Genomic DNA, 18,577 nt, shown 5'->3' with positions numbered 1-18,577 from the left:
GAAAGAGGCGCAGCAGGGGGTGGGGTGTAAAGTGGATAATATAGTGATAAGAAGCATAATCATATTAGATCCTGCTGGCTCTGGGTTCCTGGCTTGCCTTCCCCCCCAAGGGTTAAATAATGGCCAGAGTGTTAGACTCCTGGGGATATAATGGGGGGAAAAGATATGGGAGGGGAAGGGGAAGTGGAGTGGGAGGGAAGGGTATGTTTGGGGTGTTGTGTTTTTATGTATGTAAGTTAGGTTTTCGACATGTACGGGATTGAAAAGAAGATCAAAGAATTGAATATGGATAAGAAGATAAGAATCTCAACGCTTAATGTTAAAGGTCTGGGGGCAGTTGTGAAAAGGAGAATGATTGAACAATTGTTAAATAGGGATGGTTCTGACATTATTTTTCTGCAAGAAACACATCAACCTAACGAAAAGACCAATGCTATTCGCTTGAAATGGCCAGTTTATTATGAAAAGTCACTGGGGATGTAAAAAAAAACGGAGTGGCCATTTTGATTTCAAAAAGAAGTGGGTTGGAGAATATTAAAAAAGATGGGAATGGGAGATATCTCTTGATTAAGGGTCAAATTGAAGGGAAAATGTATACTTTGATCAATGTTTATGCACCAAATAATAAACAAAAAGAATTTTATGAAGAGGTATTAAGAGAGATAGAAGAATTCAAAGAGGGGTATGTTATTTTGGCTGGAGACTTTAATATGGTTATGGATAATAGAGTAGATAGGTCAAATCCCTCTAAGGTAGAAAAGAGAAACAACATTACTATTTTAAATAAATTAATTAAAGAAAAAGATTTTGTTGAATGTTGGAGAGTTCTTAGAGGGGCAGACCCAGGATTTAAGTTTTACTCTCCAGTCCATCATACATATTCTAGGATTGATCATATTTTTGTATCTAGAGATTTTGTAACTAAAATATGCAGAATGGAATTAGGGGTAATTAAGGTAACAGATCATGCATTGGTAAGTTTAGATTTTGCAGTTAGTAAGGATTACAAAGAAGCACTAAGGTGGAGATTGAACACTAATATATTTAAGTATGATAAAGTAACTGAGAAAATGCAAAAGGAATTGTCAGAAAGATGGGAAATAAATGAAAAGGGGGGGAACAAGAACTGCAGTGGTTTGGGACACCATGAAGGCTGTGTTTAGGGGGAATTGTATTAGGGAAACTTGTAACCTAAAAAGACAACAGGAGGCAAGGCAGGTTACTCTAGAGAAAGAGATAATAAAGTTGGAAAAAGAATATTGGCAAACTAAGAATAAACATAAATTAATAGAATTACAGGCAAAAAAAGGGAATTAGATAATATAAATTTAGAAGAGGTTCAGAGGAATTTAATTTATATGAAAAGGGAATACTTTCAAAATAGTAATAAGAACTCGAAGATGCTTGCCAAACTCACACAAAAGGAAAAGGCTAAAAATGGGATAGGGTCAGTAAAAAATAAGCAGGGCAATTATTGTCACATGATGAAGGACAAAATAAAAAAAATTCAGGAATTTTTTGAAGATTTATATAAGGAAAGAGATACCCAAACGAAGAGGATGGAAGGGTATGTGGATAAATTTTTGCAGAAAGGATTAGAAAAAGAGCATAAGGAAATAATGGATAAAAATATACTGCAAAGTGAAATAGAGGAGGTCATAGACCAGCTTAAAGTAGGGAAATCACCGGGGGTAGATGGTCTAGGACCAGAGTTTTATAAAAAATTAAAACATTAATAGTGCCAAAGTTGTTGAAATTATATAAAGCAATAATGGAAGGGGAGAAGATCCCAGAATCATGGGAGCATTCTATAATAATTTTAATTCCGAAACCAGATAAGGACTTGACTCTCCCTGATTCATATAGCCCAATTTCGTTAATAAATCAAGATGCTAATTTTTTTTTCAACTCTTTTGGCTAAAAGGCTAAATAAATTTATAGCTAAATATGTAGGGGAAGACCAATGTGGTTTTATAGCAGGAAGACAGATGCACACTTTAGTAGGTAGAGTTTTGAATGTATTACAGGGGATAAAAAAGTCAAAGAATAAAGCGGGTATTTTAGCGTTAGATATTTTTAAGGCTTTTGATTGTGTGAGTTGGCAAACTTTAAAGTTGGTTTTAAATAAAATGGGATTTGGTAATAAATTTAAAGCAATAATAGAGCAGTTATATTCCAAAAACACAGCTGTATTGGTAGTAAATGATGGAAGATCGGATAAGATACGACTAGCCAGAGGGACAAGACAAGGATGCCCACTTCTCGCCAGTCCTGTTTGTATTGGTGATGGAATTGTTGGCAAACGCAATAAGAGAAGATGGGGAGATAGAGGGGATAGGTAACAGTAACAAAATAAAGTTGAATATGTTTGCAGATGATACATTAATAACTATTAGAGATTCTATAGGTAAAATGGAAAGAATTAAACAGCAGACGAAAGAATTTGAAGAAGTTACGGGGTTAAGAATAAATTGGGCAAATTCGGAATTGATGTTATTGAATTATACCAAAAAGGAAGAAAAGGAAGTGAAGGCTTCAGATTTGAAAAGTAAAGAAAAAATTAAATATTTGGGTATTAAGATTACTAAAAATTTAGAAGATTTGGAAAGTGAGAATTTAAATGGATTGAAAAAAGAGATAGTAGAAAAGTTAAAGAAGTATAAGAGACTGAACCTTTCATGGTTTGGAAGAATAGCTTTAATAAAGATGAAAATTTTACCTAAGATTAATTTTTTTTTTAGGATGTTACCAATAAGAATTTCAGATTTAGAGTTAAAAAGTTGGCAGAATCTTATAAATAATTACTGTAATACTGAGAAGAAATCAAGGATCAATAAAAGTAAATGGTATTTAAGCCAAAGGAAGGGAGGATTGGGTCTCCCAAACCTTAAGTATTATTATATAGCAAATAGGTTAAGACATATTGTTGAAGCAATTTTAGGGGTAGGGGATTTAGATTGGATGGAGGAAAATACATTAGGTAATATAGATTTAAAATTGCAGAATGTATTTTTTAAGGAAAAAAGGAAGGGTAAATGCCTTAATGATTTAGATAATCAGTTTTTGAAGTTCCATTGGGAACTTTGGAACAAATATAAAAAGGAACTGCTTTCAAGTAATTCCTCCTTAACACCAGTGATAATGTTAAAGAATTTTCCTGAAGACTTAAAGAATAGATTAAGCAAAGTTTTAATAGAAAAAAATAAAATGAAATTAAGAGAATGGTTAAGGGGGATGAATACAAAAGAGAGGTTGGAGGAAGTTTTAAAAGATTTAAAATTAACGTGGTTAAACTATGGGCAATTGGAACAACGGACTAAAAATTGGGTAAGAGAAAATGGAGAGTGTGGAGAGATGACGAAATATGAGAAATTAATTGAAAAAAAGAAATCGATAAGGGACAAAATATAGGGACAAAAGGGTTAATGAGTCAACTATATATTATACTAGCTGAGAAAGGATTATTGGATAGTGTCGGGAAAGTGGTTTGGGAGACTGATTTGAAGATACAGATAGGACAGCAGAGTTGAGAAGGACTATGGAGACAGAGAGTGTTGAGAAATATGTCAGTAAGAATAAAGGAGAATTACTATAAACTTGTATGGAGGTGGTATTTAACTCCGATTAGATTAAATAAGATTAATAATCAGCTTTCAGCAGATTGTTGGAGGGGTTGTGGTGAAAAAGGAACGTATTTACATATGTGGTGGGATTGTAAACATGTGCAAAAGTTGTGGAAGATGGTGTTCTTTGAGATTGAGCAGATTGTGGGATTTAAAATAGAGGACACACCAAGGATTGCATTACTCTCACTGCAAGAAGAACTTAAATGTAGTAAAGAAACAAAAGAACTGATAACGAACCTGCTGACAGCTGCGAGGCTGATTGTAGCTAGGAACTAGAAGATCCAAGGAGATTGTTGTATTGAAGAATGGTATAAAGAAGTGTGGGACATTGCTATGAATGATAAATTGACATGTAATATTAAAATGAAAAGAGGTATAGTAAAAACGAATGATTTTGAGGGAATATGGAAAAAGTTCCTAGAGTTTGTGTTCTCTAAAGGAAGTGGGAAACCACCAACAGATGAAACTATGAGTTTTTGGAAACAGGAATGAGATCCCGAGGTGGGGAGAGCACTGTTATGTTGAGTACAAATATGTTTAATAGCTTAAGTATGAACATACGATATCAAGGCAATTTTATATTTATGTAACATGTGTTTTTTTTTGTTGTTCTTGTTGTTGTTGTATATTTTTTAAAAATAATAATAATAAAAAAGGAAGTGGCTGACCTAGAGTGGGAGTACATGCACGCCGAGTCCGCAGTGGTGGCCCAAGCAACCACAAGCCCCGGGAGCCCTGGTCCAGCGAATGCCGTCTCTATGCGATTGGTGACCCCGGCCCAGCTGCGGTGGAGTCGTCGGAAATTCTGTGAGTGCGTGGTGGTCAATGGGAGGACGGTTCGGGCTCAGAGGGACACCAGAGCGGACCTTAGCAGCGCCCATGTGGGTCTGCTCAAACCCGGACAGAGACTAGCGGGTCGGACCATAACGGTGACCCCATATGGAGCGCCTCCGTTTGAGGCCCCGCTGGCCCGAGTGAACATTGAATATCGAGGCTGGAAGGGGGAGCTAGTTATCCTCACGCATACGGAAGGACCCGCTTTCCTTCTGGGCAACGACTTATGTTTTAAAGTTACCCAGTTGGTGGTGACAACTCGGGGGAAGGTGGTCCGTCAGAGGGAGGCCCAAGAGAAGGAAGAACTGGGGAGTGTGGTGGAGGAACCCTCACAGGAAGGGGGGAAGAAGGGGGCCCAGGCCGGGAGGGTTGGGATACCCCAGAGTTTCGCAATGAGTTGCAGCAGGATCCCTCACTACAGGAGTGCCGGGAGGCGGTGGGAGGCCCGGCAGAGAGGTGGGGGAAGGTGGGGACAGCTGTGTTCGTGTGGGAACAGGGAAGGTTATACCGGCAATTTTCCCCTAAAGGAGGTGGAGGGGTGGAAAGAAAGCAACTGGTGGTGCCCGCATCATTAAGGGGGAAGGTGCTGGAAACCGCCCATGAGCGGCTGTGGGGAGGACATCTGGGAATACGCCAAACGTTAGAGCGGGTGAGCCGAGATTTTTATTGGCCCGGGGTAGCCCAGGAGGTGCGAGACTTTTGTAGTTCATGTGAAACGTGCCAACGAGTGAGGTTTCCCCGAGACCACCCCAAAGCCCCATTACGCCCCTCCCCCATCACGGAAGTGCCGTTCGAAAAGATGGGGGTGGACATTTTGGGACCCTTCAGTCCAGCCAACCGCTCGGGGAAAAAGTATATTTTAACTCTGGTGGACTACGCCACCCGGTATGTAGCGGTGGTGCCGCTTTCGGTTATTTCGGCCCCACAGGTGGCGAAAGCCATGATGACGATTTTCACCCAGGTGGGGGTCCCCAAGGTGTTGGTGCATGATCAAGGGGGGAATTTTATGTCTCTGTTGTTAAAAGAATTGTGGAAGTTGGCAGGGGTGCACCAGTGTATAGCAGCAGCATATCATCATGAAGGGAATGGCTTGGTGGAGCGGTTCAATCAAACACTGGGGAAGATGTTGAAAGCCTATGCGGTAAAGCATACGGCGGATTGGGATCAAGCCCTGCCCTACCTTCTCTTTGCGGCCCGGGATGCTAAAAGTGATAGCTTGGGGTTTTCGGCTAATGAGATGGTCTTTGGAAGAGAATTGCGAGGCCCATTGAGGTTGTTGTGGGAAGGTTGGGAGGGACGAACTACCCCCACCCCAGTGTCGGTTGTAGAATACATGCAGAATTTGCAGAACCTCTTGCGGGAGGTTGGGGAGGCAGCGTAGGAGAATTTAGCTCAAGCACAGCAAACTCTGAGATGGTACGACCGGCAGGCCAGACAACGGGTGTTTCAGGAAGGTGATAAAGTGTTAGTATTGAAGCCATTGAAGCCGGAGAAGCTGGCGGTTAGGTGGGAAGGGCCCCTCGTTTTAGAGAAGAAGCTGAACGAGGTGAATTACTTGTTGAGAGATCCCGAGAGTCAACGCCGGGCTAAAGCGTATCATGTGAATATGATGAAGCCGTTCCGGGAGCGGGGAGTGAGGGTTAGGCAAATAGGACGGGGAGAGTCGCCAAGTGAGGAAGCCGGGCTAGATGTTTTATCTAGCTACCGGGGGAAGGAGGGGCTGGCGGACATTCAGGTCCTGGAGGAATTGAGCGCTTTACAGAAGAGGCAATTAAAGCAGTGCTTGCAGGAATTTCAGGAGTTGTTTTTGGGTTTGCCAGGGCGGACGTCGCTGACCACACATTCTATTGATACAGGGAAGCATCCCCCCATTCAGTCTCCTCCTCACCGGCTAAATGGGACACAGTTGGAGATAGTTAATAAGGAAATTGAGGAGATGCTGGCCATGGGTGTGATAAAAAAAAGCCAGAGTCCGTGGTCTTCTCCGCTGGTGCTCGTGGCCAAAAAGGATGGATCGGTCCGTTTCTGTGTGGACTTTAGAAAATTAAACAGTGTGTCCACCGTGGCAGTGTACCCCATGCCCCGCACCAATGATTTGATAGAGACATTAGGGAAAGCCAAGTTCATTTCCACTTTGGATCTGACCAAGGGATATTGGCAGGTGCCGCTAGATGAGGATGCTGCTTTGAAATCGGCTTTTTCTACCCCCCGGGGGCACTACCAGTTTACGGTTCTTCCATTCGGGCTCTCGAATGCACCAGGGGGCTTTCAAAAACTTATGGACCGGGTTCTGGACGGTCTGGGGGCTTTTTCATGTGTTTACTTGGATGACGTGGCGGTGTTTAGTGACACGTGGGAACAGCATTTGTCGCATTTGTCCCAAGTGTTAAGCCGGCTGCAGGAAGCAGGGTTGACCGTGAAGGCTTCCAATTGCCAGTTCGGGAGGGGCGAAGTAACTTATTTGGGACATAGAGTGGGACAGGGAGCGTTGAAGCCTATGGAGGCCAAAGTAGAGGCAATCCAGCAGTGGCCCATCCCACGGACTAAGAGGCAGGTCCAGTCCTTTTTGGGGCTGGACGGCTACTACCGGAGGTTCGTCCCAAACTTCAGGCAGTTGGTGGCACCGCTGACCGAACTGTGCCGAAAGAGGAAACCGATAAGGGTACAGTGGACCAAAGCGTGCCAGCAGGCGTTTGACGGGTTAAAGGGAAAGCTTAAGCAGGCTCCAGTGCTCCAGACACCGGACTTTGACCGCCCATTTGTGGTTCAGACGGATGCCTCGGAGGTGGGTTTAGGCGCGGTGTTGTTGCAGGAAGGCGAGGGGGGGCAGTTGTGGCCCGTAGCCTTTGTTAGTAAAAAGCTTCTACAGTGAGAGAGGGCGTTGGCTACCATTGAGAAAGAGTGTTTGGCTATTATATGGGCTGTGGGGAAGTTGCGGCCATATTTGTGGGGGCGGCCCTTCCAAATTCAAACGGACCACTCCCCGCTCTGCTGGCTGGCGCGGGTAAAGAACACTAACCAGAAGTTGTTGCGCTGGAGCTTAGCTCTCCAGGACTTTGATTTCACCATCTCCCACATCAAGGGCAAGGAGAACGTAGTGACAGATGGGCTATCTCGAAGCTTCAGCAGGGAGGGGGAGGGAACATCCCGGGAGGGTAAACCCCTGCCCCTGCGTGGGCACAAAAGAAAGAATAATCGAAGGGGTCAATGTGTAACCAAATAAAAAAGTACAATGGAGATGGCATTTTCTAGAAATGCCATCTGGAGGGGGAAGGTGTAAAGAAGGGGTAAATTCATACTGGGAATGACTATTTTTAAAAAGTTTAAATGTTCTATTGTTATGGTTTTAAGAGCGGAACAGATAAGCGGCCAGCTGCATGTGGGCATTCTGGTACATCCTGGAACCGCTCGGGGCAAGGCCGGCCAGCCTTGAGTGGAAATTAACATCTCTGGGGAAGGTGTGAAAGATCTTCACAGGGAGAGCCGAAGGGAGGGGGGAAGGAGTGAGAAAAGTATCTATAAAGGGTATTCTTTGACTGGGGGGTTTGTTCTGAGCTGGCAGACATCATGGCTGTGTGATGTATGATATTGCTACTTAGTTTTAGTTTGCTTGGTCTGGGTTCTATATATATCTGCATGTTTTATTAGTTTTAGTATGCTAATCCTGTGTATCTTACCCTTATCCTGAATAAAAATTTGGGCTTAACCCTCCAAACTGTGAGCTGTGTGCGTTTGTTCTGGGGATCTGTGGAAAATCCAGAGGGAAGGCCAGCTTCGCTGGGTCCAGCTTCCTTTACAGCTGTCACACTGACTTACCCAATTGGATGGCTAAGGGCAGGTTCCCCAAGCAAAGCTTCATGGAGGCCAGTGATAGTGCCAGTTTAGATATTATTAATAGCCCTTCTCCAAAAACTTGAAGGTGTGAACTACGTTTGATGGCCATTAATTCATATTTCATCCATTCATGTTGGAAGCCCATCAGCTGACAGCAGAGTGAGAATTCCATGTAAGAGGAGATAATCTATGATATTGCAAATAAGAAAAGAAGTGGAATTTGTTTCCTGTTAGATAGAGCCAATTTACCACCAGATTTAAAGAGACAGCTTGATAAATCAGAAGCCCACAGCTCACCTTTCCATTACCCTTTCAATCTGGCTTTCACCCTGGCAAAAAGACCAAGATGGCATTAGTAGCTCTGGAGGATTATCTCTGTTTGGAGATTAACAATGGGAATATCTCATTGTTGATTCTGCTGGACCTCTGAGTAGATTTTCATATAGCGAACCATGGTGTTTCTTAGATTACTTTGAATAGGAATGTAAGGGAAAGCATTCCAATGGATTCATTCTTCTTATCTGCTCGATTTTGGAGTGGCTATCTCAGGTCTCTGATAATTGTTAAGTGTAGTTCTACAAGGCTTGGTGTTATTGTTAATGCTTTTCAATATCTATATGAAGCTGCTGACAATCTGTAGCGTTAAGGTTGGGTGTCATCAATACATGGTGAAACCAGCGTTTGGAGGCTGCAGCCAAGTCAGTGAAGGAGATTAACATTAAATGCCAATTAGATTGAGGTGATGCTGCTAGGAATCTAGATCATCTGGTAGGTCTAGAAGTGATAAACCTACCTGGGACCAGGTAAAGAGCCTGGATGTGTCCTTTGACTTGGCATTGCTTTTGGAGAAGCATACTGCCGGAACTGCCTGTTTTTATTTACAATCAATTAATCAGGAGTGTTTCGATAAGCCTTTAGATGAGGATTTAAATTAACTGTGGCTGCTTTGATGATGGTTTTATAATTTTGTTGTTTATATTTTGTAAGTTTGAACTGCTTTGAGCCTTGCAGAAAAGTATTATAAAATATTTTAATTAATAAATAATAAATATATAGCAGCAAATTGACATAAAAGTAATGTTATACTTCAAGCTCACAGAGATTCCCAGCATCAGAGAAAGCACACATCTTGTAATGTCTTAAAATGTCTCTTCATCCTAAAAACATGACTTGGGAAGCCACTATGACTACCATATATATACCGAGAGTGAAAAAATACAGAATGTATCTCTGTCCTTGACTATGTTTTCCACTCTATTTTCTGTATTTATAGTCATGAATTTGTGGAAGGATTCCTACTGCACCTCTAATCATGCATTGAAGGGTAGGAAACAAATCTACCATTCCATGATTTTTTCACCACCCTGATTATGAGTATGACATGGGTCTAAAGAACAGCTGAGCAAAACAGGAGGAAGTTGATCCACTCAAAGCAATCTAAAGTGTGAGTTCTCAGACATTACTGGCTACATGCTTTCTCCATCACAGAGAAGGAACAAGGCAGGGATGGAGTACCCTGCAGAGAAAGGTGGAAAAGTTATGATGGATATACCTGGGACTCATCTTCAGACTCCTCTGCACAATTGACCTTCATGAGAGCTGCCAAGCGGGAGAACTTCTTGCTGTTTCTGGCAAGATCCTGGCTGAAGAGCTGCCACAGCAGGGAAAGGCAGCGACCTTGCTGGTACAGAACAGCTAGTCTCTTCTCCCTGCTACGAAAGATGCCATAGCAATGCAGAGGGCCAGAGAGCTTCCCATCACCAAGTTTCTAGCTCTGACGTAATCTAGGGAGCTCAAACACTGTACTGCAGCAACACGGGTGGCCTGGAGAGAGTCAGACTCATCCAGGTCCAGGTGGGCCCTTTTTAGAACCACTCTTATGTAAGGCCTGTAGCAAAAGCACGATAGTGTGGCCTGACCTTTGCTTTCTCTGTGATCTAGATCACACCTGCGCAATACAGTACATACCAAGTTAAACAACAAGAATTGGAGATTTATTGAGCGGGGCGGCTCCAATCCATGCATGGCTGGTGGTTTGTGTGTCCAGCTTAGTGCATCTGCAGTTTTGCAAGTCTTAGCTAGATTATGGTGGAACTCTGGGGCTGGGCTTGGGAAAGCAGGTGGTCACTCTCCCTGCATGCCTTAGCACAAGGGCCAATCCCCATCACAGGAGCCTAAGAAGAGAACCACAATAAAACACTTAAGAGGAAGAAAATACTAAGCTTGGTATTAAGGGTAACTCCTGTCATTGGCAAAGGAAAGCAGGAGGAAGAGCAACACCTGATGAGACCACTTCAGAGCTGTATGAATGCAAGTCGGCATATCCTATTTCAGCTGATATGGGAGCAGCATAGGCTCAGTCTCAAAGGTGGTACAGCAGAGGAAAAGACTGGAGTGGGGAAGGGGTATTTTCACAGTTTTCAAATATTTAAGGTATTTAAAGTATCTTTCTGATCAACTAAGAGAGCCTTCCCCAATCTGGTGCCCTCTAGATGTATTGGACTATAATTCCCATCACCTCAGTCAGCGTGGCCATTGACCATGCTGGCCCAGGAAGATGGGAATTGTGTTTCAACACAATTGGACGGGATCAGGTTTGGCAAAGCTCATCTAAGATGACTAGGAACAATTATCCACCCCATGCACCCTGGCTGGGATAAAATGCAACCCAGTCAGTTGGCTTAAGCCTGCTTAACTTAGCATTGGATGGGTTCAGACCACACTAAGAAAGATCCCAATTAAACATTAGGAGAAAACATCCAGGTGAGGCTTTCGTTGCACCAACACCCTGCCTCATTAATGGGATTTTACTGGGGGGCAGGGTGAGAGGGCGAGACCAGACATCAAGGAAAAACTTCCTGATAGTAAGATCTGTACAACAGTGGATCAGTCTACCTACTGAGGCTGTGGGTTCTCCATCTCTGGAGGTTTTTAAGAAGAGGCTGGACAGCCAGGTCTCGTGTATAGTTTAATTGGTTTTTCTGCACATTACAGAGGGTTGGACTAGATGATCCTTGTGCTCCCTTCCAACTCCACAATTCTATGGTTCTATGTTCATCTTTCCACATAGCCTTCCTGTGTTTGCCCACCCTCTTCTCTCATCCTTCTCTCATCCTTGCCACAGAAACTCCACTAAGTAAGAACAGATGGAATAATTGCACAATGCCCTTTGATTGTTACCATTAGGAGCCCTCTGTCTGGGAGCATGCTTGGAAGGTTTTCCAGTAGAGGCTGGATTGGCATCCACCTGTAGAGTGGTTCAGACCTAGAGGGTGGACCTCTCCATCATGCCTGTGTCTAGCTCAGCTGAGAGCCCCCCTCCTTCCTGCTAACAATTGTCGCTACTGAGGCCATCAGAGGGAAAGGAAGTGGCAGTCAAACATCCCTCCATCGTGCCTGGATCTGAGGCTAGGAGAGGGAGAGAGAGAGGAAGCAGCTGCTGAACTTTGCAACTAAGAATCTATTGCCTGAATTTGCTTCCCCCCCCCTCTTCCCTTCCAATCCCCTTTCCTTTTGTGTCATGTTTTTTAGATTGTAAGCCTGTGGGCAGGGACTGTCTTAATAAATTTTTTTGTAAGCCGACTTGAGAGCTTTTTTTGAGTAAGGAGCAGGATAAAAGTCTTATAATAAATAAATAAATAAATAAATACACAAATCCCTTTCAATTTGGTGGTTCCACAGCCCATCCACATACATCCCATTTAAGCAGTTTGTCAGAAACTTACCCAGTGCGCACTTGCCAAAGAGACTGCTTCTTCTGATGAGATAAATGCTTGGAAGTTTCCACCATGGACATGAAAAAGGCTCCCACAATAGTCATTGGGAAACTTCTCTTCAATAAACTCAAAGCCTTCCTTATCAGTTTTTTTGCCAAAGTAATTTGACCCATATTGTAACAGACCTACAAAGGCATTTGGGAGACAACAGTAGAATAATTTATATGGAATAATTATTGTTGAATTCTTCAGTGTCCCTGGACTTTATTTAGAATACATTAGAAAACTCTGAGATATCTGCTGGTATCATTGGCTTAAAGTCAGATATGATTAGGAGTAGAGATGGGTGACTCTGTTCATTCTTCTCATTTTCTCATTTTTTTTCTATCTTAACTTCAGTTTGGCCTGAACTCAGAATTAAAACAATTTTTTAAAAGTGTACTCATTTTGTGTGCATTTCTCCTAATATATTTGTTTTTGTATGTAATTTTTGCCTAGTATGACTTCTTTTGGAAGTCATGTTCCTAATATAATGCATTTTAAATTATTTTCACAAATATACTAATTTTTGTGTGCACATTTTCGCAATGTACACATTTTTATTAACATTTTTTAAATTGGAGAACTCTATTGAAAAATTTGGAGAAGTGCAAATTTTGAAAGATAACTGAGTTTTGTTCATATATAGGTTTGAAACAGTAAAATTAGGTAAGTTCATATTAAAATGCAAACCAAACAATTTACCCCATCCCTAATTATGAGCAATAAAGAGGTAAGAGTAGCTCTGTCCAAGGAAACTGTGGGAGGAAGGTACAAAGTTCAGAAAATATTGGACACTGTTAGCTATGTGAACCTAAGTGTAGAAGTAACCATTTATAACTGGTGAAATCAGACATGGACATCCCATTTCTGAGGTGCCTGCTTCTGCATGCACATGGAATTGAGAATTCAGAGGTGGCAGCAGCAGCAAAAAACAAACAAACAAAAACTCCATGGTTTTCCTGAAAGCTTGTATGACAATACCCTACCCAGTGCCTGTTTGCATTCTCTTCCCCTCCTTATTGTTTTACTATGATTTTATTAGATTGTAAGCCTATGCGGCAGGGCCTTGCTATTTACTGTTTTACTCTGTACAGCACCATGTACATTGATGGTGCTATATAAATAAATAATAATAATAATAATAATAATAATAATAATAATAATAATAATATAGAGGGGTTCCGAGCAAGTAACTTGCAAATTTTCAGAAGGATTGGTGCAGTAGCTAGAGATTTAGGTTGAATAAAATACCATGTTTAGACTTTATTTATTTATTTATTTATTTATTTATTACATTTCTATACCGCCCAATAGCCGAAGCTCTCTGGGCGGTTCACAAAAATTAGCTAATCAGAAAACAAACAGACTTGTTTGTTTTCTGCTCAATTGGCACCAAAGTCACACAATGTGTGGTGACAGGATGATGGACGTGAAACATTCAGTGTCAGAGGTAGAAGGTTTTGAACATTCAAACACCCAATGCTATATTCTCCAGCACCCACAGGTTCCATCAAAACAAGAGTTCTGTATTCCGCATTCAGCTCTCTTTGCTAGTTCTCTCTATCAAGAATGTTAAGATTCTGGCTCCTGGTAGAGAGAACTAGCAAATAGCACTGAACATGGAATCTATCCTATGGTATATTACTTCATCATCTGTTCCCTAAAGTATTGGGATTGAAAAGCACTGATAAAACCATTCACTATGATTAGAAGTTCCTAGGATGCTGTGGCAAAATTGTGAAGCTTTGAAAAGTCTGGGGGAAAGTAGGAATGTCATGAGATTTCAAATAAGGCTGCTTGTGAAAGTGTTCAGCTCTACTCAATTTCTGTGAGCACAACAAGGGCAAGAACCACAGCCCATCTCAGGTGCGCTCCTCCCCAGTTCTGCAAGCAACACAGCAATGGCAAAGAAGGGTAGAGGTAGCACCGCACCTTCTCTGTCATATGGCCAGTATAAAGACAGAGGTTCTTTTCCCCCACCGCCAGGGGCAGTAATGTAACACTTTGTTTCTATAGGGGTAGAAAAAAGAAGGTCCGGTGTGTGTGTGTGTGTGTGTGTGTGTGTGAAACCAAAGGCTACTCCAATGTGGATGCAGCTAAATCCCATTAGCTGATTCCCCGTACAGTTTTTCCTGCTTTATAAGAACGAATATCTCCATTCTTTCATTTCAGGGCAGTAAAACACTTTGTGGGAGGTCTTTAGAGGCTGTGGGTAATTGGTCACTCTGCTCTCCAGTATAAACCAAGATTATCAAAAATCTTGGTTTACACTTGGTTTTTAAATCCACCTTGATGATTTACAGCAGTAATTTCAATATTAACAAATAACTTGAGTGAAATCTACATTTCAACTTGCATTATATTTCTGACTGAGTAACTGGTTAGGATTCTGTACAATGGGTCTATTTGAGAGGAGAATAATGGGTAGGGTACAGATGGCCCCACCCACACATCATCAAACAACTCCAGCAGGTCTCCTTACCTCTCCCTTCAGGCTGTACAACACTGACTCCTCAAACTGGCTAAAGGTTTTTGTCTTGCATTCTGCAGATTTCAACAGGCTTTCTGCTGTATTCAGGTATGTAAAGGCCTCAAACAAGAATGACACAGAATAGAGGATTTACTTTCTATATCTTTGTTTATCCCCATCCTAGCGATGGATGAATCTGTCAGTTTCCTTTTCTTCCACATTTTAGTCAGAAATTGTTTTCTATCCCAAATATTTAGTAATTTGCTAATTTTAGTAAATTCTTATAGCCCCTCAACCGAAACGCACCAGCCAAATTCAGTAGTTATCGCTATTTCCAGCGTGGAGAGGGCCTTGTTCTGCTTGCCTGCCTGCCTGCCTGCTATTGCAGCTGTTAAAGATAAGGAGCTTGTCAGAAAGACAGGAAGAAGTGGGCTACACCAATTCAGCACCACAACCATGGTTGGATCTACAGGGATTCAAACCTAGATTTTTATGAGCACTCAAAGGTCTGGGACAAATCTGCCAGTTTTGGTTTCTACCACATTTGAATTATTTAAATCTCAAGTTCCTTTTTTTTTTAATAATATTTTTATTTTTCAATACTTAAACATACCTCAATACAATTAAAAGAAAAACAACATAATACATTAATGTTGAATCACATTAATATCATATATTCTCGCTTAATCTTTTTAACATAATCATACTTAACCTAAAAGTGCACCCCCCACCTCGGGATCTTATTCCTGTTTCCAAAATCTCATAGTTTCTTCTGCTGGTGGTTTCCCACTTCCCTTAGAAAACACAAATATTAGGAACTGTTTCCAAATTCCCTCAAAATCGTTCGTTTTTGCTATACCTCTTCTCACTTTAATATTACATGTCAATTTATCATTAATAGCAATATCCCATACTTCTTTATACCATTCTTCAATACAATAATCCCCTTGAATCTTCCAGTTCCTGGCTAGAATTAACCTTGCTGCAGTCAGCAAATTTGTTATCAATTCCTTAATTTCTTTTTTAAATTTTAAATCTTCATATAGTGAGAGTAATGCAACTCTTGGTGTTTCTTCTATTTTCATTCCAACAATTTCTTCAATCTCAGAAAACACCATCTTCCACAACTTTTGCACATATTTACATTCCCACCACATATGTAAATACGTTCCCTTTTCCCCACAACCTCTCCAACAATTTGCTGAAAGCTGCTTATTTCTTATTTAATCTAACCAGGGTTAGATACCACCTCCATATAATTTTATAATAATTCTCTTTTATTCTCACTGACACATTTCTCAACACTCTTTGTCTCCATAGTCCTTCCCAACTCTGCTGTCCTATCTGTACCTTCAAATCTGTCTCCCAAACCAATTTTCCTGAACTATCCATCAACCCTTTCTCAAGCAATATTCTATATATTTCACTCATTAACCCTTTTGTCACAGTACATTCTCCCTTATCAATTTCTTTTTTAACTATTAGTTCCTCAAACTTCGACAACTCTCTACAATCTCCATTTTCTCTTACCCAATTTTTAGTCCATTGTTCCAATTGCCAGTAATTTAACCAAGTTAGTTTTTTATCTTTTAAAACTTCTTGCAACTCCTCTCTTGTGTTCATTCCTCTTAACCATTCCCTTAATTTCATTTTATTTTTCTCTATTAGAACTTTGCTTAACCTACTCTTTAAATTCCCAGGGAAATTCTTTAACATTATTACCAACGATAAAGGGGAGCTACTCGAAAGCAACTCCCCTTTATATTTACTTCAGATTTCCCAGTGGAACTTTAAAAGTGGATTACCTATACTTTCAGCCCATTTTTTACCTCCTTCCCTAAAAAATACATTTTCCAGATTTAAGTCTATATTACTTGTCGTTTTATCCTCCATCCAATCTAAATCTCCTACAGCTAAAATTACCTCTGCAATAAGTCTTAACCTATTAGCTACATAATATAAATTAATATTTGGGAGACCCAATCCTCCCTTTTTTTGGCTTAAATACCATTTATTCTTATTTATCCTCGCTTTCTTATCCCCATTACAATAATTATTTATAATGTTCTGCCAACTTTTTAACTCTGATTCTGAAATTTTTATTGGTAACATCCTAAAAATAAAATTGATCTTTGCTAAAATCTTCATTTTAATTAATGCTATTCTTCCAAACCATGATAGATTCAATCTTTTATATTTTTCCAATTTTACTAAAATCTCTTTTTTAAAACTACTTAAATTTTCCTTCTCTAAACTCTCCAAATTTTTTGTAATTCTAATTCCCAAATATCTAATCTGCTCTTTAACTTTCATTTCTATTTCTTTTCCTTCCCAATCCTTCTCTTCCTTTTTAGTATAATTAAATAACATCAACTCTGATTTTGACCAGTTTATTCTTAATCCAGTAATTTCTTCAAATTCTTTCAACTGCTGTTTAATTCTTTCCATCTTTCCTACTGGGTTTTTAATAGTTAACAAAGTATCATCCACAAACATATTCAATTTTATTTTCTTAATAATACCTATCCCTTCTATCTCCCCATCATCTCTTATTGCATTTGCCAATAATTCCATTACCATTACAAACAGGACAGGCAAGAGTGGACATCCTTGTCTTGTCCCTCTGGCTAGTCGTATCTTATCAGTAACTCCATCATTTACTACCACTATAGCTGTATTTTGAGAGTATAATTGTTCTATTATAGCTTTAAATTTGTTTCCAAATCCCATTTTATTTAAAACCATCTTTAATGCCTGCCAGCTCACACAATCAAAAGCCTTAAAACTATCCAACGCCAAGATTCCCGCTTTAGTCTTTGATTTTTTTACCACCTGTATTACATTTCAAACTCTTCCCACTAAATTATGCATTTGTCTGCCTGCTACAAATCCACATTGGTCTTCCCCTATATATTTAGCTATAAATTTGTTTAATCGTTTTACTAAAATAGTTGAAATTTTTTGGCATCTTGATTTATTAATGAGATAGGTCTATATGAATCAGGGACAGTCAAATCCTTATCTGGCTTTGGAATTAAAATTATTAACGAATGTTCCCATGATTCTGGGATCCTCTCTCCTTCCAATATGGCATTATATAACTTCAATAATTTTGGTACTAAAAATATTTTAAAAACTTTATAATATTCCGGTCCTAAACCGTCTACCCCAGGTGATTTTCCCACTTTCAAATTCTCTATAACCTCTTCAATTTCTCTTTGAGATATAGTCCTTTCCATTAGCTCTTTATGTTCTATTTCCAATCCCTTTTTAATATATTTTTCCATATAAACTTCCATCTTCTTCTTCTGAGTGTCCTTTTCCTTATATAATTCTTGATAAAATTCCTGAATTTTTTTTATTTTACCCTTCATTGTGTGACTATAGTTCCCTTGTTTATCTTTCACTATCCCTATCCCATTCTTAGCTTTTTCTTTTTGTGTGAGTCTGGCAAGCATCTTAGAGTTTTTTGTTACTATTTTCAAAATACTCTCTTTTCACTCAAGTTCCTTTCCTTGCATTTATGAAGAAATTTGTGAATTTTGGTAAGTTTTGTCAAAAAAACATACCAAACGGAATTCTCACCCATCATTACCCCACCCAGGTTTTCCAAGCATCAGAAACAAATATTCTGGTACTTAGGTGGGTTCAGTTTAGCAATGCCCATCGCCATAGAAGTACAGCTAAAAGGAATTGGTTGACCTAACAAATCAGTTATGTTCCTTGCTTTTCTGGCAGGCATGAAAGCAGAAAAGACAAGAAAAGACAGGTTCAGGGTTGGGGGGCGCTACTTGGTAAATCTAACCTGCTGTAAAGTCTCCCAGTCTCTCAGGCAAGCACATGTTTTAGCAAACTGACACAGGACACCCAAATCAGTGAGCCTTCTTTATTGCAGGAAATCCCATGGCAAAAGGTTAATGGCTACACACTTCAGAAATCCATATACCTGATACCATATAGCTATAGGCTCCAAGAAATTCCAGAACAGTTAAAAGCTAATCACTACTACTGTAACGAGGTCCCCATTAATGTGGTTTCCCTGTTGCCATCTCCAC

The 18,577-nt window shown here is 40.3% G+C and overlaps 1 protein-coding gene across 1 annotated transcript in view; it reads right to left on the bottom strand.

The window, feature by feature from the left end:
* Positions 1 to 18,577, bottom strand: part of ADCY10 (adenylate cyclase 10) — a 165,609-nt gene that overhangs the window by 25,646 nt on the left and 121,386 nt on the right. The window contains exons 25-28 of the mRNA XM_063133185.1: positions 14,535 to 14,642; positions 12,020 to 12,195; positions 9,847 to 10,006; positions 8,277 to 8,481 (exon numbers count right to left, since the gene is read on the bottom strand). Of these exons, the coding sequence (XP_062989255.1) occupies positions 8,277 to 8,481; positions 9,847 to 10,006; positions 12,020 to 12,195; positions 14,535 to 14,642 (649 nt within the window). The remainder of the gene's footprint in view (positions 1 to 8,276; positions 8,482 to 9,846; positions 10,007 to 12,019; positions 12,196 to 14,534; positions 14,643 to 18,577) is intronic.

This window comes from Elgaria multicarinata, chromosome 1 (genome assembly GCF_023053635.1).
Source record: "Elgaria multicarinata webbii isolate HBS135686 ecotype San Diego chromosome 1, rElgMul1.1.pri, whole genome shotgun sequence".
In the NCBI taxonomy this organism is placed as follows: Eukaryota; Metazoa; Chordata; class Lepidosauria; order Squamata; family Anguidae; genus Elgaria; species Elgaria multicarinata.
This window is presented reverse-complemented; position numbering and strand designations above follow the sequence as displayed.